General features: G+C 39.6%; 4 protein-coding genes, 1 long non-coding RNA gene and 1 pseudogene across 5 annotated transcripts in view; 2 read left to right on the plus strand and 4 right to left on the minus strand.

Moving 5' to 3' along the window:
- Positions 1 to 703: 703 nt before the first annotated feature.
- LOC138050686 (BTB/POZ domain-containing protein 6-like) lies at positions 704 to 3,469 on the minus strand. Its single transcript, XM_068896992.1, has one exon. The coding sequence runs from the start codon at positions 3,426 to 3,428 to the stop codon at positions 2,085 to 2,087; it is 1,344 nt and encodes a 447-aa protein (XP_068753093.1). The 5' UTR covers positions 3,429 to 3,469; the 3' UTR covers positions 704 to 2,084.
- A 6,804-nt stretch (positions 3,470 to 10,273) lies between these two features.
- LOC138052587 (ras-like GTP-binding protein RHO) lies at positions 10,274 to 24,466 on the minus strand. The gene is made up of 2 exons (XM_068899121.1): positions 24,273 to 24,466; positions 10,274 to 10,974 (listed from the first exon to the last, which is right to left on the minus strand). Exon 2 carries the CDS (start codon positions 10,972 to 10,974, stop codon positions 10,384 to 10,386), a length of 591 nt encoding a protein of 196 aa, XP_068755222.1. The 5' UTR covers positions 24,273 to 24,466; the 3' UTR covers positions 10,274 to 10,383.
- On the plus strand, positions 14,928 to 16,542 carry LOC138052586 (uncharacterized). The gene has a single exon (XM_068899120.1). The coding sequence runs from the start codon at positions 14,951 to 14,953 to the stop codon at positions 16,418 to 16,420; it is 1,470 nt and encodes a 489-aa protein (XP_068755221.1). The 5' UTR covers positions 14,928 to 14,950; the 3' UTR covers positions 16,421 to 16,542.
- On the minus strand, positions 17,630 to 22,395 carry LOC138052585 (uncharacterized). The gene is made up of 5 exons (XM_068899119.1): positions 22,342 to 22,395; positions 22,179 to 22,206; positions 20,554 to 21,396; positions 18,851 to 19,813; positions 17,630 to 18,436 (listed from the first exon to the last, which is right to left on the minus strand). The coding sequence occupies exons 1-5, from the start codon at positions 22,378 to 22,380 to the stop codon at positions 18,177 to 18,179; spliced, it is 2,133 nt and encodes a 710-aa protein (XP_068755220.1). The 5' UTR covers positions 22,381 to 22,395; the 3' UTR covers positions 17,630 to 18,176.
- LOC138052589 (uncharacterized) overlaps positions 23,012 to 27,500 on the plus strand; it is a 19,197-nt gene continuing 14,708 nt past the window's right edge. Inside the window, exon 1 of the long non-coding RNA XR_011133116.1 lies at positions 23,012 to 23,383. This is a non-coding gene — a long non-coding RNA (uncharacterized lncRNA). The remainder of the gene's footprint in view (positions 23,384 to 27,500) is intronic.
- Positions 26,958 to 27,500, minus strand: part of LOC138050687 (uncharacterized) — a 756-nt pseudogene continuing 213 nt past the window's right edge.

Consider the following 27,500-nt stretch of genomic DNA (forward strand, 5'->3'; position numbering starts at 1 on the left):
GCGATCCTTACGGTCGGTACGGACCGCAACATGAGCATACGAATCGCAAAGAATAGTTAACGCTTGGTACAATACGTCAAGTTAACATACTAATCGTAAATATATCAATGCATGTTAATGATACTAATTAGTTCTTCAAAGTAGGGGACGTAGTTCCCGGTGTTGTAGCCTGGCCTCTTGCTGTACCCAACAGCTGTATACTAACCTGCTTCAGCAAATAAACAAAACAAAACAAAAAAGGTAATGAAAATGGAAAAATGAACAAAAAGTGCAAGCGAATAAATTGTATTATCATTCGATGTATTTTTTCGTTCCTTTTCATTGGCCGAGAGCCCACCACGTGACCCATAACTGTCTACAAATAGGTGTTTTGCTGCAAATAATATTCTGCTCATGCGTAATTGAAACCACGCTCTTGTTGATAATGGCAGTTCGCTTTCCTGAGCTTCCAGAAAGTGATTTAATTTTTGGGAATTGTGAAAAACAAACTCGGTGATCGAATGATAAAACAATTATTGAACTCGGTTTCCGCAAAATATCCTGATCTGTCAGTGTCTCGCAGATCAATCACTGTATTTTGCTCAACCTCGCCCAATAATTGTTAATTCATCGAGACACAGTTGACGCAACTGCTAAAATATTTAGACTCTTCGAACAGAAGAACATTTATTCAATAATAAGTAAATTATTTCAGTTTACAACATTGCCTACCCCGCAAATGGCTACAAAACTAGTATAGGGGGGGGGGGGGGGGATAGCACATTAACAGTATAAAAAGAAACGAAAATAATAGTAATAATGAAACTAAAAAACAGAAACAAACACTGAAAGTTTTGCTATATTTACACCTAAAAATCATGTCAGCCGAGTACGATAAGCTATTACAAGTTGCGATAATATATTACAATATACACTAAACACTTCGTAAAGTTGTTGAGTCAGCCGAGTACAGTTACAATGCTATTTTGTTCGCAATCTCGTTTGTGGAAGAGTTAGGCATAAAGTTTATCGTAAGGATGTCCTTATTCTAAGTCGCTAGTGATAACCAGCATTTTATAACTAGTAATAGTTTAAAGGCGGTTTTCACGTTACCTCATCGCCTTCAATTTTGCCCCTTTTGCTCGACTTTCAGCTCTTGCACACACCGGTTGCAAACCAACTATAAGCTTAAAATGTACCTGAAATTTCTCCTTAACTTAGCAGTTTTTATGTGCCTCCTACTACCATAGCAACGTCTCTGTAAGAAAAAAACGTCAATTTCACGAGGAGCGTCTAAAATTACGAATGTGAAGTACCTACCACTTCAACAAATATCCCATGTTTGAAAGAGTCAGCTAAATAAAATACAAACTCAGTAGGGGGCATGTAAAGGAAGTAGCACCTTGTGTTATAAATAAGAAAATACGTCGATGACAAAAGGTAAATAACGACTTGCCCAGACACAACAAAGATATTTTTTTTCCACTGTCACAGAGTGTGGCTCTAATCCATCATGCCGACCATTCTTTTCCATAAGACTGCCCCCGTCGACGGACGATTTCACTGAAAGCGCCACCTACTGGATAACTTACTCACTATCCATTGTGCTACTCTATGAGCCGCGTTGATAGCGCTTTTTATTAAAATTATACCTCTTGTATATTTCGTTTCTGGCGTTCAGACTTTACTCGATCATGCAAGGTTTTGCAGCTCACATACCGTGGAAACTGCACTACTCGTTTTGTGGTTTGGTGGTGTAAAATTTATAAAGTTCAGAGTTGAAATTCAGTGAAATAATTATTCCGTTCGCGCTTGTCGGATATTAGCTTGCTTGTAGCTACGCACCTCGTTGGCAATTTGCCATCGCATTTCCTACGCGAGCCCGTTAAATATCGTTTGGATAGTGAATTATCCGGCAGGAAATTACTATTTACATAATTACTTAACAACCAACGATTGATGTCTTCACAGAAAGTACTATTCCCCTTCCGATCGAATTTACTGACGCTAAATTTCTTGCGAAGTATTTGAACGCCGAGTTCCCCCTTTTTCCTCGTGAATACCATCCCGTAGTGATTCAGTGTTTGATATCACGCTGCAGCAGGTCATTCCAGAAAAAAAAGGAACTCCGAGAACTGTCCCTTGATAGTACTGCTATCATTTCTCAAATTCCAATAATACAGGAATTCACTGGTCGACAAGAAATTGAATCTGACCCCAAACTGGTCTACAGAGGTTTGGCCATTCTCTCCGTACCGAGAAGGCGGACCTACGATCTCAGCCTTAAAGCAGTAATGTTCACCTGCTCTTAAAGTAACCGGAGTTGCGAGCACAATTTCAAAGCCTTCATATTGCCCCACTTCATTCCGAACGAGTTTAGACAAGAAAGTACCCCTTTGAGTGCCAATAGTGTTGCCGTTGGTCTTCACAATCGTCAGGGTCACAGAATATTGGCCGCCGTCACTTCCAAAGAGACGCACGCCATGGAGCTTAACGTCCTTGGAAACAAAAACAACAATAGCATTTAAGGCGCCTTTTGTGTAACACCAACCGCTCTTGTGTGATTTAAACCTTGTGATGCTCTTTGCGAATCCAGGCCTTTTTGCTTCAGGAAACCCCACAGGTGTTTTGAGTACAGAACTGAAATACTTCATTAGGTCATAAGTCTCTCCTTGGGTCAGTACACCAGAATCGAGAACGACATCTGCAAACTCCATTTGTTCCATAGAAGGGAAACGAATCGCTTTTACAACCTGTTCACCCAAAACTTTTCTTTTGACAGGGCCCTCTGCTTCAATACCTTGCTTACAACACTCGTTCACCGCCCAGCAATCGACAGCTTTGAATAATTCTACCTCCTTGATGTTCAAAGATTCTTTTTGAACTAATTCCTCAAGCACTGTTCTTTCGATCTCCACGAAACCTTCGGATTTCAAAGCTCTCTTCGCGTCCTTCTCGATCACCTTCCAGCAGTGATCTAGCAGTGGTTTCTCTTCGTATTTTTGTGCCTCATGTAAGACGTAAAACACGTTTGACTCATCCAAATTTTTCTCCAGGAATGCCGAGCACTTGTCAGCCAAGTAAGGCAGCATATATTTCTTCGACAAATACAAGACCTGCATAACATTGTCCGGATTTAAGTTCAACTCGTCGCTGTATATAAATCGGAGCACCTCCAATAAGCTCTCGTACTCGCAATCTGAGATCTCTACAGAATCTTTCGTCTCAGCCAGATCACCATAGAACATCGCAAAAAACACTGGACTGCTCATAGCCAACACGAACTTGTGACATGGAATACTCTTCCTCTCGCATTCGCCTTCAGGGTTTCCAACGATAAACTTTACATCGCTCAAGAGTTCTTGGTGAAAAATGGCTTTGCATCTCTCCTTTATAGTGCATCTGCCGGTTAATTGCCAAAAGTCTTTAACGACTGTATCCAAAGACATGATTGTTCGCTTTAACGGGACCACCGATTTCTTAACGTATATCTCTTATCATGTCACGCTGCGTTTTATATTAAAGGCGCTTAGTCTCCTCGCGGCGGAAGTCGCCCCACATGCAGCTTGGGACTATGGCGTTATATCCCGTCAAAATTCAACTTTCGTGTTTTATATTTCTTTCACATGTCATCGTTGGTCTTAGCGATTCGACATTCGAGTTTCACATTTTGACATGCGAATTCACAATTCTACATTCGAGGTTCATAATTCTACATTCGAGTTTACAATTCTACATTCGAGTTTCACAATTCTACATTCGAGTTTCGCTTTGCGACATTACTCTCGAAAGCGCTACAGCTCATTCATCATTCAACCACAGGTAACCCAGGCTCACTGTGTAGAGAACATATAAGGCGAAGTTTAGGTCTAAAAATTTGCTAGAAAATGGAAATAAAAGTCGATAAAACTTACCATGTGGTGAGCTGTTGTTGTACACGAAGTTTCGGGGAAAATGGTCCCCGTTCACCTTCCTTCATAGTGTAGTGACAAGGTAGGAGACGGAAGCCAGCTTATGGACTCCGATCGACCCAAAACAAGCACGATTTTTTTCACGAAAATCGAATCCAGTCGCTAAATAAACACGCCAGGCTCGTGGAACATGAATTTCTCTAAACCATGAATCCACTGAAGCATCTCCAGGTAGCAACGCGAAGCGACCAGACTCCGTAAAACTTGTAAGTTAACCTGCTGAAATGGCGGCCAGAAAGCGTTGTACTCGCGAAATGTCCAATTCAAAATGGCACTGAACTCTAGACGCCTGGTGACGAGTTTAATAAGTTCTGGAGGAAGGGGAGTCCCAATCTGGGACTCCCCTCCCTCCAGGGGGACTTATTATACTCGTCACCAGGCGTTTTGAATTGGACACTTCGCGAATACAACGCTTTCTGGCCGCCATTTTAGCAGGTTAACTTACAAGTTTTACGGAGTCTGGTAGCTTTGCGTTGCTACCTGGAGATGCTTCAGTGGATTCATGGTTTAGAGAAATTCATGTTCCACGAGCCCGGCGTGTTTATTTAGCGACTGGATTCGATTTTCGCGAAAAAAATCGTGCTTGTGTTGGGTCGATCGGAGTCCATAAGCTGGCTTCCGTCTCCTACCTTGTCACTATACTATGAAGGAAGGTAAACGGGGACCATTTTTCCCGAAACTTCGTGTACGTATTAAAGACAACAACAGCTCACCACATGGTAAGTTTTATCGATTTTTATTTCCATTTTCTAGCAAATTTTCAGACCTAAACTTCGCCTCATATGTTCTCTATATTTACCTACACACAGTGAGCCTGGGTTACCCGTGATTCAACATGCAAGTCTTAGCATTTTACGTCTGCTTGCTCATTTTATGCATGTTTTACTTTTCACCTTCGGATATGCATGAGTGATTTTAACTTTTGAAAGAAAAACCACTGTACATACGCGGGGGCGGAAATTCATAACCCATTGAATCGCATACTAACTGCCCTGGAAAAACTTGACAGATCCAATGAAGGTTAATGGATTCATGGTTTTGGGATGTTTCTGGGAATTCCACTTTCTATGGAGAAAGGGTTAGATCAAACGCGGTTAAGAGAAAACAAATAATAAAAGATTTCTGTTTCTGTGGCCGTCACTGACGCCAAAGAGCCTGCTTTGAGGTTTGTGACTTGACGTCTGTGACGTGTGACGGCACTGATTCCGGTCGTCGTCCGTTTTGACAAAAACGTTGCGTGCTTAAAGCATGATTTCGTGTGAAAATCTCAGAAAGCCTTTCAGAATCTTCTTCGTCAAAAGCCATCCGTTGATAAACCTTTTAGGTCCTGATTTGAATGCGTTCTCTACTTATCATTTCATAATTTTATCGTAGTATGTTATGTCTATATTTGTTTAAAATATTCGTATTTGAACTGGAATAGTATCGAACAACATGACGAATTAAGGTAATTCCCCAGAAATTCTTCTACTATCAAACTTTTTTTGGAAACTTTGCATAATTAACATTCATGATGTGAACATTAAAAAAATGCAATAAAAAAATGGGGTCCCCGTGCTTGTTTACGCGTCAGCAGGCTCTTAAAATGGGGTATTTTTACTGTTTGCGCTTTAAAAATTCGAATCACCTTCATACAGAATTAAGTCGTCGTTACTTGAAAGATACAAAATTTTATTTTGAAAATAAAGCTTCTGTTATTCACATGAGCAGTATTGCTTCATCTACGCCGTTTTTGATTGCTTGGTTGTGGGAATAGTGCACTCTTTGGGACAGTTCCGTGGTTAGCTTGAAGTCCACGCCTTGCCCAAAATACACCCAGTACGGAACTGTTTTCCAAAAAAATTCATGTTCTACTATCAAACTTTTTTTCTTCTTCAAATATGTTCTTTATTAGATTGTTCTTAGCAAATACCTGAAAAAAAATTCGGGGGTCACCGTGCACCGTGCTCACTACACTATGACGGAAGGTGAACGGGGACCATTTTTCCCGAAACTCCGTGTACGTATTAAAGACAGCAACAGCTCACCACGTGGTAAGTTTCATCAATTTTTATTTCCATTTTCTAGCAAATTTCCAGACCTAAACTTCCCTCTTCTCCTTATTTACCTATGTAGCACACACAGTGAGCCTGGGTTTACCTGAGATTAAAGCACAGTGCAATGTGAAGTGCTACTGCTAGTTTTGTACCCCATATGAACCATGTGAGCGTTAGCCCTACTAATGGAAATGGGCCTACACAAGGACAGAGAAAAACTCTGACCAGGGTGGGAATTGAACCCACGACCTTCGGGTTAGATCACCGCCGCTCTACCGACTGAGCTACAAGGTCGGACGGGAGCAGACCGTGGGAACTGAAGCTCTTAAAGTCACGGCAATGAACATGTACAAGTACAAGGAAGGGACAAACGTTAGCCGTGTAGCACTTATATTTCAACAGACTTAACTGATTAGAGTGTAATGTGAAGTGCTAGTTTTATACCACATATGAACCATGTGAGCGTTAGCCCTACTAATGGAAATGGGTCCACACAAGGACAGAGAAAAACTCTGACCATAAGCAGGGCTAACGATCACATGGTTCATTTGGGGTACAAAACTAGCACTTCACATTACATTGTAATCAGTTAAGTCTGTTGAAATATAAGTACTACACGGCCAACGTTTGTAAAAAGTTAACCCTTCCATGCACATGTACATTACAGGAGTGTTGCTCTTCCCCCTGGACGGGATGCTAGTCCATCGCAAGGTTACCCTAGCTCAGCAGTAAATCGGCGGTACCCGTGACAGTAGAACTCTACAACCAGGCTTTTTGTTCAGTCTATCTGGAAGGTGAAATTGAAGAATGGTTTCGCACCACCGTAGGGGTTCGGCAAGGCTGCCTACTATCCCCAACACTCTTCAATATCTTTCTCGAACGAATCATGACAGATGCTCTTGAAGGCCATGAATCAACAGTTAGCATTGGTGGCAGGACCATCAGCAATTTGCGCTTCGCAGATGATATTGATGGCCTCGCTGATCAAAAGACTTAATCAGAGCTGTTCTGCTTTTGGTATGGATATAAGTGCTGAGAAAACAAAAATCATGTCAAATACCCATGCAAACGAGGTTCAAAATGACATTATAGTCAATGGCAGTTCTCTGCAACATGTGAATCAGTTTATATATCTTGGTGCTCTAGTGACTGATAATGGTTCCAAATCTGAAATCCTCTCCAGAATGGCCAAAGCACAAAGTTCTCTTTCAAAACTCAAAGTTGTTTGCGATGATAAATGTATTTCTGTATCTTCAAAAATAAGACTTTTACGATCAATGGTCATTTCTGTTTTTTTGTATGCCTGTGAATCCTGGACCCTCGACGCCTACCTAGAGAAAAGGGTAGCTTCTTTTGAGATGAGATGTCTCCGACAACTGCTAGGAATCGATTACAGGCAAAGAATATCTAATGACAGTGTCAGAGCGATGTTGACTGCCAAAATTGGACGTCATCAAGAACTTCTTGAGATTGTGAAGACCAGGAAATTGAAGTGTTTTGGTCACACCACACGTAGTGACGGCCTTGCCAAGACGTGCCTTCAGGGCACAGTCAGAGGTGGCAGAAGCAGAGGACGACCTAGGAAGAAGTGGAGTGACAACATTACTGAGTGGACGGGCCTTAGCTTCGATGAGGCTACCAGGGCTGCCGGCTGCCGCGACGGCTGGCGTGGGCTCGTACGTGAGGCTGCTTCATCTGCTGGGCCCCAACAGGGCCGTGCGGCGTTAAGGGAGCAGTAACAGTAACAGTAACCCGTGACATATCTGGGTGAAGAGAGACAATCTTGAGCCGACCTGTTCCTGTTTGAGGAACAACATATAGCGAAAGGCAAGCGACCCTGTGGGTGGAAGTCCAGCGCGCTAATCACTACACCGTCATGCCTCGTTGCGATACGGAAAATCTAACATTTTGCCAGCAATTCAGGCGCTTTTCAACCGTTTGTAACCCTTTAAAAGTAAAGGGAAGAGGTGGAGTTTCTTGAAAAAAAAAATGTAAAATGATCCAGAACCCGTAGATGAAAAAGGAAAAACAAATCGTTCAAGTAATTATTGAATTCTCGTCTCTTTTAACTTCCTGCGGTTATCCTTCCTTTCTTTCTTCTTGCAGATTCAGCGAAGCAATGCTTTTGTCCATTTTAGGATCACGGAAGGTGTAAACAGTGCGCTTTGGTGTCTTCTTAGACATTGTTGGGATTGGCGATATGCTCAATGTTGTTCCAAAGGGTCAATTTTGTAGATCTGTAAATTAGTGGGCGTTCTTATTTTTTATATCACATGGGTGAACGTAGTCGGTCTTCGAGTATGGATATTTGTATTGCTATCGGTAGACTCGAGGCCTGCACGCCGCCCCCAAAAAAATGAACACGAACTGAAAGCAATGATCAGTCAAGGGTGAATTGGAGGAGCGACACCCAGCTAATTAATCGTAATAGAGAACCTGTGGAGCATCGCAGGTGAAGGTATCGTAGTCATTTTTATCCACATGATTTACCTAAGTACATTGAAGCGTCCAAAAATCAGTCAAACTGGGACTTGGGAATACGTTAACGTGAAAAGTAGTTTTTACGATTCTTCTACTTTTCCAGCAAGAACTTTTTGTTCCCAGGGTAGGACCAGCCAACAGGTTGGTTGCAAGACCCTGGGGACGAGGTGGGAGTTTTCACGTATTTTCTAGTCACCAATGATCTTTAAGCTGCTTTTGACGGGTTTTTGGTTATTTCAGTGTGGATGGGCAAAAACGTTCGTCCTTTTGCAAAGTCGGACCAATTATGTCATTTAATTATTTTATGAGAGTGGAATAAGCAAAGTGCGGATGCGTTTTACAGAAAAAATGGTTTATCTTTGCTGGGTTGTTTGTTTCAGAAGAGACAACGCCCATAAAACTACCAGTGGCACTACCTGTGGCACTACGGTGCTTTTAAAGGGACATATTGCTTCTCTCCTTTTTCGTAAGGGACAAGTGTTTGTTCTGTCTCTTTTCTCCGCCCTTTACTCTTTAGTCCGCCGCTCAATTTTTTTTTCTGCCGCTCACTTTTTTTCGCCGCTGATTTTTTCCGCTGTTCTATTTTTTTTTTTTTTTTTGCTGCACACTTTATTTTCGCCGCTCATTTTTTCCTGCTGCTCACTTTAATTTTTTATTTGCCGCTCACTTTTTTCTGTCGCTCCCAATTATTTTCTGCTGCTTCCTTCCTTTTTGCTAGTCGTCTCTCTCTTTTTTCGCTGCAAGAGTATGAAACTACGGCGGCTTGGAATTTTAACTATTCGCAAATATTTTGCAATTCGCGTTTTTTTTTTTTTCTGCGTTTTCCTTTCGGTTTCCTGCTGTTGAGACAATGCTTCGTTAGACTCCCGTTGTCAAGTGCTTAGGACTCAGTGCGTTAAGATTGAATATCATCAGTGTTCACAAAACAGGTAACACCCAAATGGCAAGTTTAACAACTACATTTATAATTGCTTTCAACCTCGTTCCCAGGGTCTCTCATCTTCCCGCCCACTGGAGCGAGAGAGGGGCGGGAAGATGAGAGACCCTGGGAACGAGGTTGAATTTCTTGTTTCCTTATCCTCCATCCGTCCTCGTGCCAAGGTCTCTAACCGGATTACTTTCCATCTGCTCTCGAATCGCCGGACAACCGAGACTGATCTCATAGCTATGCATTTCGGTCTTGGCCTGGCCTACACGGAGATTTTGTCTTTTCTGGCTCGTTTTCATGGTTTTTGTATCAGTCTACGACAACTCAAGAAAGTACTTAGGTCCAAAGGTCTTTGTCGAAGGAAGAGATTTACTTGTTTTCTTGAAACAACCTGCTTTTGTAACCATTTGTAATTTTATAATGAATGTATTTGATCCACTCACGGTTCGCAATGGAATTTGCATAAAATTCGCCCGTCCACAAACGGCGCGGAATCGCCACCAGGTCATCCAGATGTCCTGTTCTTTCTCCCTCAATCACAAAACACCTTGGATTGCAAAACGGATACGTCAAGAGAGGACATTGAAATAGCCGAAGAAATGTGTTGTACAAGCCACCCGTAAATGAATTTAAACTTTGAAGAATTTGAAGAGCTAAAAGAATCTATTCATGGCGGACGATAGACTGAGTTATCCCTCGACTGCTGATGAATCCCTTGTGGTTTATAGGAAGATATGAATGGGTTATTAGGGTATTGTTTCAGACCAAAACATGTCAATCACGGGTAGAAAATATGTAATGACCATGTAATGTTCATACCCTTTAAAATATACAGATCTGTGCAGCTTTATATACACAGAGGAGTAACCCCATCCTACTTCTATAAGGACTGTATTTATTAGATTAGTTTTCCACTTTAATACGTCAAACGGCATTTCCAGTCACGGGAAGTTTCCTAAGACATGTTCAAAAGTTCTACCGGCTAATTTTACACTATGCAACATTTTCGTTTCTTTCGCCTTCCTTTCGTCATCAGTGCAGCTCTCGCAGCTGTTGTAAATACATCTCTAACTCCCTCTTTTGTTTTAGCAGAACATTCCAGGTAAGCATAGGCCTTGATTCTTTCACACATTAAAGATCCTTCTTCACTTTTAACGGGCTCTTGTTTCATCTTGGATAACTCTCTCTTTGTGCTTTCGTCATTTTTCAGATCTTTCTTGTTACCGACCAATATAATTGGTACATCTGGGCAGAAATGCCTAACTTCAGGAGTCCATTTTTCAAGAACTTTAGCTAAACTCTCAGGACTATCAAAGGAGAAGCACATCAGAATAACATCAGTGTAAAGATAGGAAAGAGGTCGTACCCTGTCATATTCTGCGTCTCCCACCGTATCACAGAATCCTAGCTCTACTGTCTTGTCATCAACTCTGATACCAACAAGATAACTCTCAAAAACTCTTGGTACGTACTCTACAGGGAATCGATCTCTGGCGAACGTAGTGTAAAGGCAGGTTTTTCCACAGGAACTGTCACCTACGGTGACTATCTTTTTTCTAATGGGTCTGTTGGCTGCCATCTTTAAACAAAGTAAACGTTTTATTATACACAGTACTTAAAGGGAATCTTGGCTAAAAAATAGTTCTGTCCCAAACCACAAGCTGGTGAAGAATTATCAACTCGTACGTAAATAGACATTTTGACTGAATCGGTAAATACGCGGTCAGCTGGTGCGAGCCTTGACTGCGAGCAGTCTCTGTTTTCCTCCAAAATCCGTGAGGGACAACGCAAAGCAAGTGAGCGTGCGAGCGTGACTGTGAGCGCGACATGCGAGCGGCAGAGACGCTCATAGTCATGCTCGAACGCTTACTTGTTTTGCGTTCTTTCCCACGGATTTTCGAGGAAAAAAGAGACCGTGGGAGCCGAGTAGACTCCGAGAGGAAGCTGTGACAAGTTGCGTGACTTGTTATTTTAAGAGCCATTTCCGAGAAAATCGAAAATCGCGAGACACTCGTAAAAAAATCGATTTTTTTTTCTTTTGCCAAAACATCCCTTTTAGTGACCTAATTCAAGAAAAAATAGTTTTGGGTTCAAGCGATTCATTGTACGGGAGAAATAACAAAGAGTTTGAAAAATCGATTTATTGCTGGTTTTTCGCACTTAAAAACAACAGAATCCGACCTCAACTTCGAGAAAATGGTGAACGCATAACAAACAATCCCTAACATCGGAACTTCAGGCGAATATTATTTCGTTCTTAATCTTTAAAGCCCTAAAAGAAAATTTGAAGAAATAAGTTTTTTACATTTACAATCGACAAGTTTAAAAAGGACATATTTGTGTCTCTTGAAATGTTAGAAAATGAAAGCGAACTTTAACTGTTGAAAAAGCCCTCTGGTATATGCCGCTTCCTAGTAAAACCCATATAGAATAAAGCCTTGGCTATTGAAGTAAATTACGGGAAAGTTTTAGCTCTGGAAATTAAATACAGCCCTGACACTGGAGTAAGCAATTTGAGAATTTAATTTAATAAAATGTATGCAAATTAGACGGCCCGCTGAAGGAATTCATACTAAACGCAAAGTTTAGTGCAAAAGGACTACTTACTGTTGCTTGTAATATGTTTTTACAGTGAAAATGTTATTTCTAGCTTTCAGCTGTGTTGGTGAGAGCCGTAAATAACTTTTTATATGACGACTGAAAAACGTTTGTTCAGCCACATTGCCGCAGCGAAATCATTGAGATCGCAACTTCGAACTGAAACTGTCATCGCTTGATGAAACTCCGTTACCACAATGGTAAAATAAAAAAGCCGAATTAAAATGTATTCGAAACCGTTGACTTCGATTTTGAATTTGTTAGTTAAGATTTTATTGCAAACCACCACAAGGTCTTATGACTTCTACTGACCGACGAATCGGTTACATATGCCAAGGTCACGTTAGCAAACTGTCACGAAATACTCAATAACTTCTGTTTTCGGTCTTTGTTTTGTTGGTAAAAAAATACATACACTTTTCACAGAACAGACCTTCTTGCTTTATTTGATTTATACATTTGTATTGGTCCAGACACATGCATATGCTGACTGGTTGTAAAAGACATTCATCACAGTTTTTGATTCAGAGTGAAGGTATAATATTTCCCAAAATATTTCAAACACAAATGTTTCCTTAATAAGTTCGTTATTCCCGAATTTACCACCTTGCAACAATCCCTACAGCAAAATAAAAAAGCATAAAATTCAACTTTATAGCTTGCTATAGTTTTGTTTCGGATTTGTTTTTTATGATTTTTCCTCCGAAACCAGGAAACCCTAGCCAGGTAACTAGAAATTCTCAGTTTCATTTAGAGCTTGTTCACAACACAACTTCAAACTTGAGTGTGCTTATCGCATCCTTGAAACCTTCGAGACCTCCTCAAAATTGTTGAAAAGCCTATTGAGGCTAATAATAATCTTTGAGTTAAATTTGACCAATTCACGCCGCGAGCGCGAGAAAAAGAGAACCACTCCGCACGGCTGAATACGCGATGTGGAGTGTTATAAAATTCCACATTCTCGCGCGTAACGCTTTCGCTGGAGACCTCTAGAAGTGTTGTTTAGCGAAGATAAACAAAGTCATCTTTGGTTAACTCAGAGAACTTGCAGAAATACCTCCAGCCTGCATAACAGGGGCTTTATCAGGGGCACCCAACGACGGTTTCCCCCCGAATTACTTTGAAAAGACTTTTTAGGCTATCCAGAGTACTTTTAGATCTCTAGAAATGTTTTCTAAGTGGCGCTAAGAAATTTATATCTGTTCGGTCATCCTAGGGTAACTTGAGTCTTTTCGAAGTTATTTTCCCGAACATTTTAGCAGCAATTCAAAGTTTTCCGAAAGTGATAGTTTTTCGGTTCCTTTCTGCATTGCATTTTCGATTCCGAAAATTTTAGGCTTCCTTTCTCTACGGAAAATAACCTAACCTGGGGAGTGAAATGGGAAAAATGAACTTCAGAAAATCGGAGGGAATTTATTACATAAGCTTCGAAAATTGTGTACATGAATGGAACGGTCATCTAGAAATTTTTAGCCTTCCTCAAGCTATAGAAAATCCTAGGCAATGTTTGCTTCTCCGAACAGATATTTCACAGGGTGCCCCTGCTTTATGAGCTACAATAGGCTAGGCGAAAGCGGCATTTTGCGCGAAGTGCGAAACGCGACGAGGGTAGGAAAAATAAAGCTTTATCTTTCGTTATCCCTCGTCTCGCGCTTCGCACTCGTTTCGCGCCGAGCAAATGCCACGTTCGCCTCGCTTGGCTCATAAAGCACCTGTTATATCCCTGTTATGCAGGCTAGAATACCTCTTCACGTTTATAAGATAAGGTGTCATTGATTTGTTAGAGCGGAGAGAGACACTTATAACGTGCAAATAGTCACGAGCTGAAAGGTAACTGACTGATTTGTAACAAGTACTCAGCCTGACATACAAGAAATGATCTCACTCTCCGAAAAGGAACGCTCTTTTAAACGTAAACAAACTTTAAAAACAAGAAAAGAAAGCAAAACAATGAACAAAATAGTTTTTTCTTGACTTAGTTATTCCGGCGAGAACAAATGGTGAATGATTCACTTCTGGAAGCAGCCTCTGAAGAGAAGTGGGAGCACCGTTTAGGCAGAACTCTACACTTTGTGTACTTTACCAGCCTGTTCACAGACTCTTCATTTTTAGATGCACGTACAAAAAAACGCGCGTTCCGCCCTCTCTCACGGGCAATCGCTTATCTTGTGCGCGCACCAAATTCCCAAACAGAAAAAACGTCTGTGAGCGGGTTGCAGGGTAGCATTTCGTAATACCAGACGGGAATAATTCAATTAAAATGAAACCGTAGAGGCACGTGCAATAGTACGTTGCGAAACACTTCGTGACAATATCTGAATTTTATTCAAGGGGCATGTGACCGGGAAAGGTTGTATTAATATTGTTCCCAGAGGGGAATATTTCTACACTGATGAGCTATAATATGGTTGCCGAAATGTAGCAAAATTCGACAGGGCTTATATATGTTCAATATATCATACATATTGGAAATAAAACCGCTATAGATTCATTTTTATGGCATATATATTTGATACACATGTTGCAAAATTCAACAAATTCTTTTAAGTATTTGCTGAATTATTTCCTTCAATATCTATTCGATAATTCACTACAATAGCCATTCGATAATCAATATTCATTCGATAATTTACATAAGTATCCATTTGATAATTTACTTCAATATTCATTCGATAATTCACCCCAATCCATTCGATAATTTACGGTCAGGTCCATTCGATAATGTACCTCTATATTCGTGCGATAATTTTCTCTCACCCATTCGATAATTTACTACAATATCCATTCGATGTCATAACAATATTCATTCGATAATTTACATCAGTATCCATTCGATAACCTGACCTCAATATTCATTTGATAATTCCCCTCAATATCCATTCGATCCCACACGTGACCGATATCTCCATATTAGGATTGAGCGGCCTGAAAGGCTTGGTTACTTATGCTGTTGCAAAATGGCGGAGATCGATTGGGAAAGTCTTGTGTCCTGTTTGCTTAATTTACTTGATAAATGTGAGCTAGCCATCGATGAAACCACGTATCCCATTGCCGCCAATGCATTTAATGGTGTTGAGCTAGCTCTGTCCGTCATTCGTCATATTGCGGATAGCGCCGACGAACAGCAGTCTTTGTTTCTAGAACTTTGCGAATGTTTTGGCGAGATTCATCAACATTTGTGGCAGCAAGTTGTCGATATTGGAAGAAGGACAACAAGTGCAGTAGATTTGGGAATACCATCCACTTCGAGCAATGGGCGTGGGAGGCCCTTCTTCAATATACCACCAATTGTTCTTGAAGAACTGAGGGGGATTGGTTTTACGTGGTCTGACATTGCGAAAATGCTAAATGTTTCTCGTTGGACAATCAACAGACGTGTAAAGGAGTATGGCATGGAAGGTCTTTCAAAATTTTCTGACATGACAGACGCAGAACTAGATCATATAATCGAAGATTATATCTCACGCCATGGATCTACCACAGGGCAGTCATATATCATCGGGCACCTAAGATCTCTTGGACTTCGACTTCAGCGTGACCGCGTCAGGGCAAGCTTAACGAGAGTAGACCCAGAAAACACTGCTCTTCGCTGGGCATGTGTGATAACAAGGCGAGTTTATAGCGTACCGTGGCCTAATTCGCTGTGGCACATCGATGGCCATCACTCTCTTATTCGTTGGGGGTACGTTGTTCATGGATGTATCGATGGCTTTTCTCGCATGATAATATATTTGAACTGTGCCACCAACAATTACTCAGTTACTGTTTTGAACTTGTTCCTCGAAGGAACACGAGAATTTGGATGGCCCTCTCGTGTCCGTGGTGATCACGGTGGGGAAAACATTGGTGTTGCTCAATACATGACCCAAGTAAGAGGAGACAACAGAGGTAGCTTTATTGCAGGACCTTCAACAAGGAACCAAAGAATTGAAAGACTTTGGCGTGAGGTGTTTCGATGCGTGACTTTTCTGTTTTATTGCGTTTTCTACTCTCTGGAAGACAACGGATACCTCAATGTTAACGATCCCATTCATCTTTTTCTTTTACATTACGTTTTCACGCCCAGAATAAACTTTGCATTAAATGAATTTAAAGCCGCTTCAAATCTGAGGCCTGTTCGCACTGAAAACAACTGGACCCCAGTGAGAATGTGGGTCAATGGTTCTGCTGCACGCAACAATGCCGACATCACAATGGCAGAAACAGAGGCAGAGCTGCAACCTAATATAGACCTTTACGGTGTTGACCCGGAAGGACCAGTACCTCTGGAAGAGCATGGGGCTGTAGAAGTTAATGATACCCAGTGCCCATTCTCCTCAGATGTGCTTCAGCAACTCAAGTCAACCATCAATCCTTTGAGAGAGTCACAAGCATTTGGAGTCGACATCTATATGGATGCTCTAGACTTTTTCGAAAGGCTGACATGAAAATGCAACAGACTGTTCATTATGGTAGCAATAACTGAAGCAGTCACCCTTTAGCTGACAACTTACTGAAGTCATCTGCACGGTTAAAATTACTCGACTCTACACCTGAAAGATGCAAATCCCTACTCTGTACATATGTACTGTTTGTTTCGATAATTATAATCGGTTGAGAGAAGTGCAGTTTTTAGTGCACAATGTGCAGAAAAAAGGTAACAAAATGCAAGGTTTGTTTTTCATGCTAATGTGGCTCGTTATCAATAGTGGAACATATTTCATAATTTCGACTTTTGTACACTTTGACCTTTCTGAGGATGCATGCTAGCATCTATTTTCTAAATATAATTAGCCGCAAATTCAACTTGACTACTGTGAAGGGAGGCCCAGTTAAGTGGAAAAAAAATGTCTTTTTTCTTGCCCAGTATGAAACTGTATCCCACGTTAAGTGCCTATGTAATAAAAAATATTATGTTTGCTTATAGATCATTTTCACGTGACGTCACAACGGCCACGTTGGTGTACAAGAACAATAGAACGTTCTCTCCTTTGGGAACCAAACTCTATTTTATGCATATTCCATGCATACATTTTGTATTGTTTTGTACATCAATATGGCTGCCAAGTCACGTGAGTGAAAACCATCTACTCCAAAGGCCCTTAAAAGAGAGTAAAGAATGGCGCATTCATGTTTTCACTTAAAAATGGAGTCACAAAACACAAAAGCACGGATATCTCTAGAATCATACAAACTTGTCAACAGTAATCTACAGATATGATACCTCCTATGATGTTGGCATGGAAACAGTCTAGGCTCCGGGCCTTCTTTGCCAAGAACCAAATTCTCCATTTTTGACCAGATGAAGAGTGACAGATGGTCACACTTGAAACACACATGATGCCCATATTACCTTACATCTACTCACTTACTCATGGTAAGTGAACAATGGTTGATTAACACAAAAACTGTGAAAGTGAATCTCGCTAGGTGGGTGATCCTATTTAGTATTCGTACTGCTTTCTCTTGTGCTAAACATATGTTTCAGGATTGCATTCTGAGGGAAACAAGTCCTTGGAAAAATGGTATTGGTCCTTGAAAAATAGTCTTGGGTCTGTTCAAATTAATTGTGACTTTGATTTTCACTCTAATTAGGTATCAGTAGAGAGTCACGGTGAATAATTTACTCACTTACAACGAAAAAACTGAACCAGACTCCAAATGAACTCCTTTTTAATTAAGTATATTTACTATATGTGAATCAGACATCTTACGAGCTGTAGTAGGTGTACAAACTTCACATAACATTGTATAACATCAACAAAGTGTAAGGGTTTGCAATGTGTTTTGAAAGATTGTTCACACCTGGACGTAACAACCTCCATGCATTGGGGGGGTTCCTTTACTTGCTATCAACAAAAACAATTATTTTACATTTTGTAACTGAAAGAAACCGTAGTAATTTTATAACCTTACCTTAAACTCAAGTACAAATGTTAATTAAGCCAAACCAGATCCAGCTTCTCTCTTAAATAACATTGTGAAAACATAACATTTTCATGGCAAAGTAATGCAGTAGTTATCCTTGAAATTGCAGTTCAGAATTGATATCACTGCTCCTGTCCAATCTGTCTCTATCGCTACTTTTTAACAACAACTATTTGTGATATGCAAAGTTTAATGCATGAAATCGATGTAATCTTGTTGGATAAACTATAACAATCTCTGGTTCTGTAACAATCCACTCATGACTTGCACCAAGATCTAAGCAATCATAAACCCCCGCCCTTCAATTTCAATACATTTGTCAAATGATTCTGTGAATGCAGGGAAAGAGGTATAACAAGTAGGCAGCTGTAGCTTCCAGAAGCAAGTGTTTGCTTTGGGATAAATAGCCCTTGGATCTCTTGCAAAGCCAACAGAAATCTTTCTCTCTCCAAGATAGGATGGGGTGTAAGGTGTCCCAGTACAGAAATGAATAAATTCCTGCAGTGGGGTTAGTGCTTCTGGACAAAAACTGTTTCCTGGAATTTAATTTAACAGAACATCATTATTCAACACTTTTCATACATTACAGTTTTCAAAGTGTCAGAGCAAAACAGCACTTTTTTCCTCACACCAGTTTATTTTATAATTTTGTGTACTTTTGCAATGAAATGCATTTTTCCCAATCATATCCTTAAGGCATAAGTTGCCGAACCTTTCTTGTTAAAATGCTCGAAAGTGTTATAGACCATCATATAGCCAACTGCGAATGGTTTCTCTAGTCACGTTCACTCCCAAAGGATGTCACAGGTGTATAGAAGTTGTAATCTACAGATGCAGATTTATTACGAGTTCACTTGGTGGGATAACATTTATCAGCAAATGCTACACTGTCAGTGCACTTGAAAATGAATAACTGCCCCATATCCTCTAGGTTACATAACAAAGATTACCTTCAGCTCTACTTCCAAGGTTGGCAACATATGCCTTAAGAAAATCCAAGGCTCTTTCTTGAGTACCAGTAAGTGAGGTGTTGTCTTCAGCCACTATCAAATTTTGAACTTCTTCAACTGAGGGGGTTGCTTCAGTTTTCTTTGTAAACACCAATGGTGAGATGCACGGATGACTCTTTAGGAATGACAACAGAGATAGACTATCCATGCCTTTCATGATATCTTCGATTTCATTCTTTCTCTTGATAATTACTTGCTGCAGTAAGATCTTCTGTACAGCCTTATGTCTGTTGTCCTCTTGCAGGTTAACCACTCCACAATCATCAAGAAGGTCCAGAACAGCAGGGTTCTGAATCCTCAAATTTGGCAACTGATCCTTAGTAGATGTAAGGATTAAAGATATTGTTTCTCTGACATCGATATCTGGGACATCTTCAATACAAGTACTGATAAGGGCTTTGTCCAAATCATGTGTTTCAATGTACGCTACTACAGCTGGAGACATCCCAATAAATCCCTGTCCTCCATGCAAAACTGAATGTGCCACTACTTTTCCAGCAGTTATAAATGCACCATCATCAAGGAGGTCCCAATTATGTACAGGAATCAAATGGTCTACATCTCCAGTAAAAAGCAAACAGCCACTGACTTCTTGCTCAAGCAATGCTGTCATGGCCAAGTGCATAAACTCCCTTGTAGGTCCTCCAGCATCAGAACCCAATTCTTTTAGGTTACCCGCTGCAAATGTGACATTTGGTCTTTTCTTAAGATCATTTATACTTGCTCTTTTATAGATCAATGTCACTTGCTTGAATAAGTCACCTTCTCTTTTCACATGGATTGGGTAGTCTTGTCCTGAATTGTCAGCTATTTTCTCTTGAAAGGCAGATAGGACAGACTTCGGTCTGCAGGTAGCTGTACATTTCCCAGGCAGTGACACTGGTTCATGAAGTGATTCCTTGGCTGAAAAATTATCAACAGAAGGAAAATGCTTATCAATAGAGAGGAACTTTATTACAAGAATAGGTAAATAGTTGCATTGGAATTGTGTAATGTTGGTATTAATTTATATAATTGTAAACATTGTGATGCATTTGCTATAATCCAAAAAAAAAAAAAAAAGGAAAAGAAAAAGGAAAATTCATATCTTATGAAGGGAACATAGCCAGACAACCAAACTTAAACAACTTCTTTAGGGACCATGAGGGGTGAATCAGATGGTTCAAATCAAAGAGGAGAACTGTAAAACGACTGACTTGAACAAAGTTGTTTACAGCAGCCAAGGGAACCAAGGTCTGACACACGAACTGAACTAATGGCCGAAGAAAAAATCTGTTCAACTTGTCAACATACAACAAAATCTTGTCTGTTGACAAGATTCGCCCCAAGTATAAATCCCACATAATTCCATGCCAAACATTAATGGTACTAATGGTAAGCCAACAGACAATTTCCTATTTGCAACCTTTACAAAAATTACCTGGCAGAAATATTACATTGTAGATTCTAAGTACTGTATATAATCTAACAACCCATGGAAGTAAAGGTACATTAGTTGTCTTTCCAGATCCCCTACACTCCAAATCACGAATTTTTAACCCCCTTAACTCTTGCACCTGTATGCCATTTAGATCCTGAGTACCCCTGGTTTTTTTTCCTAGGCTTTCCCCATATCACACATTAATAACAGTTTTTTCACTTACCCTTGTCATCACTGATAATCGTGTCAACGGCATGTGCTAAATCAATTGAATCCTTAACAACTTCTTGAAGATACGAGTCAGGGTGGGTTGGAAACATCATTGTCAGTCTGTTCATTATCTTGGTATCATCATCACCTTTATCATCCACCAACAGAGGCTCTGAAGATACCTCTGGAATACATGTAACAACATCAGGTGCTGCATTGCAGCTGTAGGGGCTCTCTTCATCCTTTGAGTTATCACTGATGTATTCATTTACATTCCTGTTCTTGTTGAGTCTAACATATATGGCACCCTGTCCAGCCAGTGATCTGACCTGTTTATACCCAATCTCCTGTCCCTTCTTGAAGGCAGGTGTTGAAACTTTCTTGCCTTTGACTTTTACAAAATCAAAGTCTTCACATCGGAGATCTTCTATCCTGGTAATTAGTACCTCATTAATACATTCCCTTACTGACGACTCATTTGCATTGGTCAATATGTCAACCATGCCAGTGCACAAGATATCTGTATCTGTCTTTGAGTAGTCTGGAATGACGTCAGGAATAGTCCCGTCTGGGTTCTTAAAGTCTTGAGGGTCAGCATATTGTAATAAAACTAATTCAAATGACTTCAGCTCAACTGGTGCTTCTTTCTTCTGAGATGGCATAACATAGCTACGGGCTGATATTTTTCGCCTTTTTGGAGGTTGAAAAGCAGCACTGGTGTTAACAGAAGAACTTTGCATTCGTGAACTGTTTAGGAGGATGAGGTTTCTTGCTCTACTGACAACTGACTGAAGCCCAGATGAACCCTGTGCTTGAAGCCCAGATGTACTTTGTGCTTGCCTTGGCAAAGAAGTGTCTAGAGATTAGACAAAAAGATATTTTTCACTGTGTCGTCCCAGAAAATATTAATAATCTCCTCCCAGAAAGAAGAGATTATAATTTCCAGGGGAAAGAGGTCATTTGCATAATAGAGCTTGAAGTCTGAATATTTAATGCAAAATAGAAGATGAAAATTCACATGTAATGAAATAACAAGTTGAATGTGATGTTTTTGTTGTATGTGTGTGTGCGTGTGTGCGCATTGGGGCAGGGGGGCATAAGTAACTAAACTGTGATTTAGTTGTCCCGTGTGAAGTACAGCGTTTCACCTGGGCCTTACAGAAATACATAATGAGCTTCATCTACATCTACATCTACAGCGATAACTTGCAAAATCCTCCAGGACAGTTCAAGTGTCATAAACAATAATATGTATCTACAACCAGCCGAGACCTCATATTGCATAAAGGAATTAGATGTCATTTTTTCAACAGGTAGGTTGTTGAAATCAATGATTGTCCTCGGCTAATAGCTTAATTTGTATGTATGCCATGATGTTTGTAGTGGGATGAACTTGAGGGGATGGGCCCGACGGGTACAAAGAAGGGACTGGTGTTGGACGTACATGCAGGTTGGCATAGTCACTTCTTCCTGTTGGTTTAATTGTCATTTCTAGATTTAAATTTCAAACCAAATTTTGGTTCACATGTCATGAAACACCTCTAAAATCGACATGATTTTCCAGTACTGCACTTCACTAATTTCATATATTTTCAACTACTTTGGCTGTATTCAGATTTAAGTTAAACTTAAGCTTACCAAGCACGTTGTCCATTTGACGAGCAACCTATGCATTTTGAGAAAGACATTGTTAGCCGCTAAATTTGTGAAAAACGTAATGATTTAAAGCTTTTAATGAACATTTTCAAGTCGTTAAAGGAATTGAATACAACTCTAAGGCAACAATAAAACGAATACATACCTCTTCTTTCACCAACTCTTTCAGGGGAAGCTGCGCCATTATCGCATGTGTTTTGAGCTTAGCCACCAGGCCGCTCAATCCTAATATGGAGATATCGGTCACGTGTGGGATCGAATGGATATTGAGGGGAATTATCAAATGAATATTGAGGTCAGGTTATCGAATGGATACTGATGTAAATTATCGAATGAATATTGTTATGACATCGAATGGATATTGTAGTAAATTATCGAATGGGTGAGAGAAAATTATCGCACGAATATAGAGGTACATTATCGAATGGACCTGACCGTAAATTATCGAATGGATATTGGGGTGAATTATCGAATGAATATTGAAGTAAATTATCAAATGGATACTTATGTAAATTATCGAATGAATATTGATTATCGAATGGCTATTGTAGTGAATTATCGAATAGATATTGAAGGAAATAATTCAGCAAATACTTAAAAGAATTTGTTGAATTTTGCAACATGTGTATCAAATATATATGCCATAAAAATGAATCTATAGCGGTTTTATTTCCAATATGTATGATATATTGAACATATATAAGCCCTGTCGAATTTTGCTACATTTCGGCAACCATACTATAAACAGACGTAGGGTTGTACATTTTTTCATTGGGACAGCTGTAATTGCTTCTTAATCTGTTTACAATGTGTACGAAGTATAGTACGTACCGTCGTATGTGACAAGCTAGCGTGACCAATCTTTGCGCGTTTGTTAAATTATGCGTCATATGATCTTGTTATCCCGTCTAGTATCTGATTTGTTCACTCAATAAGAGTAATACTCATCTTGTTAACTGTGTGGTTTGAGCAGTGATTAATTTTCATCATTGTATGTTATTTTCGGACCAAAACATAATCGGGTTTCATTATTACAGAAACGGTCTGATGATGCGTAATAAGCGCTGCGTGGGAAGTGTTTAGAAAAGCGCCGAAGTTGCTGGACACATTTTGGTCAAAATCAGTTATGGATGAGTTGCCACAAAAAGACTGAGAGATGGATTTAACTTCTCTCACAACAAGCAATGGTAAGTTGTTCGTTCAACAAAACTTTGCGTTAAAAATATGAATTCATTCAGCAATCCGTCTAATTTGCATACGTTTTATTTACTCAGATACTCAAATTGCTTACTTTAGTGTGAAAACTGTATTGGATTTCCAGAGCTAAAACTTTCCAGTAACTTAGTTCAATAGCCAAGGCTTTATTCTATATGGGTTTTACAAGGAAGCGGCATATACCAGAGGGCCTTTATAACAGTTAAAGTTCGCCTTCATTTATTTACATTTCCAGAGATACAAATTTGACCTTTTTAAACTTGTCGATTGTAAATGTTAAAAACTTCTTTCTTCAAATTTTCTTTCAGAAAATTAAAGAGTAAGTATGAAATTATACTCGGCTGAAGTTTTGATGTTAGGGATTGTTTCTTGTGCGTTCAACGTTTTCTCGAAGTTGTGGTCGGATTCCGTTGTTTTGAGTACGAAAAACCAGCAAAAAAAATCGATTTTTCAAACTTTTTGTAATTTCTCCCGTACAATGAATCGCTTGAACCCAAAACTATTTTTTCTTGAATTAGGGTACTAAAAGGGATGTTTTGGCAAAAGAAAAAAAAATTCGATTTTTTCACGAGTGTCTTGCGATTTTCGATTTTCTCGGAAAATGGCTAAGTACTGCATGGGTTTTGTTATATTGTTGATTAGCTAATGAGCTAGTGATTGCACAACCCAGGTTCTCAAAATTATGCAAGTCAGACTTCGTGGAGTCTATGATGTGGTAAGTTGCTCCGAATAAACTCTGAAACGGTTGAACGCCTGTTTCTTACAGAAGCCGATAAATTTCGGAATTTCGCGGGTCGACCGCGTCATGAATGTAACTTTCAGATGAAGCGTTGTTTTTGTAGCAAAGCAATTCCAACCTACCTTTCCACAATCAAGGAAGCCTTCCTTTACAGAGACTGTGTACGTACGGCAGTCGAAGAACTCAGAAAATGACAAACAGTTGGCCAACCACCTTCAATTTATATTCTCAGAGTAGTTCCCTAATTCAAGGTGCTGACCTCATTGTATTAGGGAAAACCCCCTTGGCAATCATTTCATCGTCACGGTTCAGATTCTTCAAAACCATGCCAAGAGAAGATCTGTGAATACAAACAGCACAAGTCTTGAACAATGCAGCCCCGTTTTATTCTGTACTGGCCATTTGTGAGTCCTATCTTAACCTGGAGTATAGCATCGAAATGAATTTCGTAATTCGTCAAGCCGCGCTATTGGCTCGTCACGCAATCTTCCTATTACTCACCAAGAGCGGTAAAATGCTTTTATTCCTTTCTGGTTTCAAAAAATCTCTCACTCAATTCTTTTTTACTCAAATTTTCGATATTGCTTTTAGCAAACTTTCTCTTAGTATCTGTCTACGTGTCTCCTTACAAGGAAGCTTTTCATTGGAAAGACGTATTTTCTAAAAATAGTAGCAGATATATTAGACTGTCTGAAATGTGCTTTAACGCACTGTCATCATGTTTAGGAGCCTCGAAATGGTCTTTAATCGTGATATCAAACAAAATTTCGATGTATTCGAACAAATCGTGCCATTATTTTTCCTTTGAATTTAGCTGTCTTTCGCGAAACTCTTTGTTGTCACTCTTCATTCTATTCCTGGTTTTTGATCATGGTGTGTTAAAAAGCGCATTGTTTGAAACACGTCACTTTACTCTTGGCAATACAACATTGTTGAAAGGGCGGCTACACGCTTCAACATTTGTTGTATGTTGGAGAAAATGTTTGCTCGAAATCGAGTTCAAGTTCAAGTTTCAAGTTCATTTTCATAAAATTACAGATAAATTTTACAATGAACACTACACGCGTAAAGCGATGCCAATCGAGGCGTGCAGTGTAATCGCGCCGCATGGCACTAAACTTACTAGAAACAATATTAAGACAAAATAAAACCTCACAATGCACATTGAGCCATCACACAGTAGACAGACTGAAGAAACTTTTTAAGAATAAAAAGTAACAACACTATCCGACGTTTCGGAGTCAGACATGACCCCATTATCAAGGTTAAACTGTACTGGAAAATTCGCAATTTAAATATAACGGGCGTTAGGTCAAAACAAAGACTTATGCATAAATGGAAATTAAACGATAGTTGACACTAAGATATTTACAGTTTTTGCTAGAATACAAAAGGCGAAGGTCAAACAAAAACTTTAGCACGAATGGAATCTGACTGCTTATTTAGTGATGATTGACGCTCACGTATCAAAAGCATCTCGTGAACGAGACAGTCAAATTTCGATTTGCATTTCTTTAGGATCGTAAAATGTGCTTTAAGTTCAGGTTTGTCCAGATCGTGTTTCGTCTTCATGTGTCGACCAACCGAAGATGATAGGGATTTGTGTTCCTCTATACGCTGATGTAAATGCCTTGTTGTATAACCAATGTAGTCCATATCGCATAGACCACATTTAAAATAATAAACAACACATTGGTTATTTACAACATTTGGCTTGTTTTCGCGGTGTTTGAGATGACTTTCAATCTTACGATTAATAAACACAGGAACAATCTCGATGGTGTTACCAATTTTAACGCTCAGATCTTTGAGTCGTCTCCGCAGCACGTTAGCTGACTTCTGATCTTTGTACGGTAATACAATGCGGACGGTTTTTCCTTGGTATTGCGCTTGTGGTGGTTTCTGGGCATCCGATTGAACATAGTCGACAAAATTCTTAACAGATCTGTTAATTAAGTCTTCTGGGTATTTAAGGCGTTTGAAAATATTTTTGAGCTTTTCGCTCTCATCAGAGAATAATTGCCAACTTGAGGACAACCGATAGGCCCTGTTAAGCATGGTCGTAAGCAGGCCAGTCTTATAACGATGGTCCACGTGACTATGGTAGTGTAGTACTAAGCCTTCGGTAGACACAGGTTGATATCCGAGGACCATTCTTATCAAGAAGCATTCCAAGGAAAGGTAGTTTACCATTGGTCGCGATTTCCATGGTGAAATGTAGAGACGGATGAATGCTGTTTAATTCACCAAGGAAAACATGAGCGACTGATTCACAAGATATTACGGTAATTGTATCGTCTACGTACCGTCTGTAGTAATCTGGCAAATCTAAAGAAGGCATTGGCCATTAGGGGGCCTAGGGGAGACCCCATGCCTACTCCATCCTTCTGTTCGTACAGTTCACCATTATATTGGAAGAGCTGGTGTTTGGTAGTTAATTCTAGCAGTTCGATCAGGTCTGATTTGGTGATATGTAGGTTGTTGGTTTTGTTGAACCAATTGTCAGTCAGGATGAAGAGAGTTCCATAATCCTATTCCAAAGTTTACAAAAGACTTCAACTGTAAGCTCAGTCGCGATTCACCAACATAATAGTTGCCCATAGTTGATGATCGAGTAATGATATTTATGAATGTTAGGTGAACGATCAGGACCGAACGATTAAATAGTTTCTATTTATTTTTTGTTTTTTATTTTTATTTTTGCAATTTAATGGCATCAAAGGCAACACATACTAATAAGAATTATAATATTAATAGCCATATGGATAATCCGTACTAATACAAAATACGAAAATACAGTAGTAAAATCAAAATAAAATCAATAATTCAACAATGGACAACTAATTTAATGTATTGTCCAATAAAAACTTCTTAACTCCCCGCTTGAGAATATTTACACTTACTGCCTTATGAATATCGTAGGGCAGAAGATTCCAGGAGTCAACTATCCTATGAAAAAAACTATATTTGAGTGGGTTTGTTCTTGCATATTTCCTTTTAAGAGATAAATCATCGCATTTCGTTAATGAATAATGGTCAGCATCAGAATAAAAATCAATGTAAGAATCAATATTGACATTGCTTATTCCATTGAGAGCTTTATATAAAAAAGTAACATCAGCTAGAATTCTCCTGTTTTTAAGTGACATCAAATTTAGCTTCTTTAAACGGGTCTCATAATTGTCCTCAGTCTTCAAAATGAACTTGGTTGCTCTTCTTTGTACTTTTTCAACTTTTTCTATGTTTTTTTTGGTATAGGGTGACCATACCACAGAGCAGTATTCAACATTCCATCGAAGCAATGCGCGGTAGAGAGTTCTCAGAGTCTTGGTATCGTCCAGACCTCTACA

The sequence above is a fragment of the Montipora capricornis genome, chromosome 6 (assembly GCF_036669925.1).
Source record: "Montipora capricornis isolate CH-2021 chromosome 6, ASM3666992v2, whole genome shotgun sequence".
NCBI lineage: Eukaryota > Metazoa > Cnidaria > Anthozoa > Scleractinia > Acroporidae > Montipora > Montipora capricornis.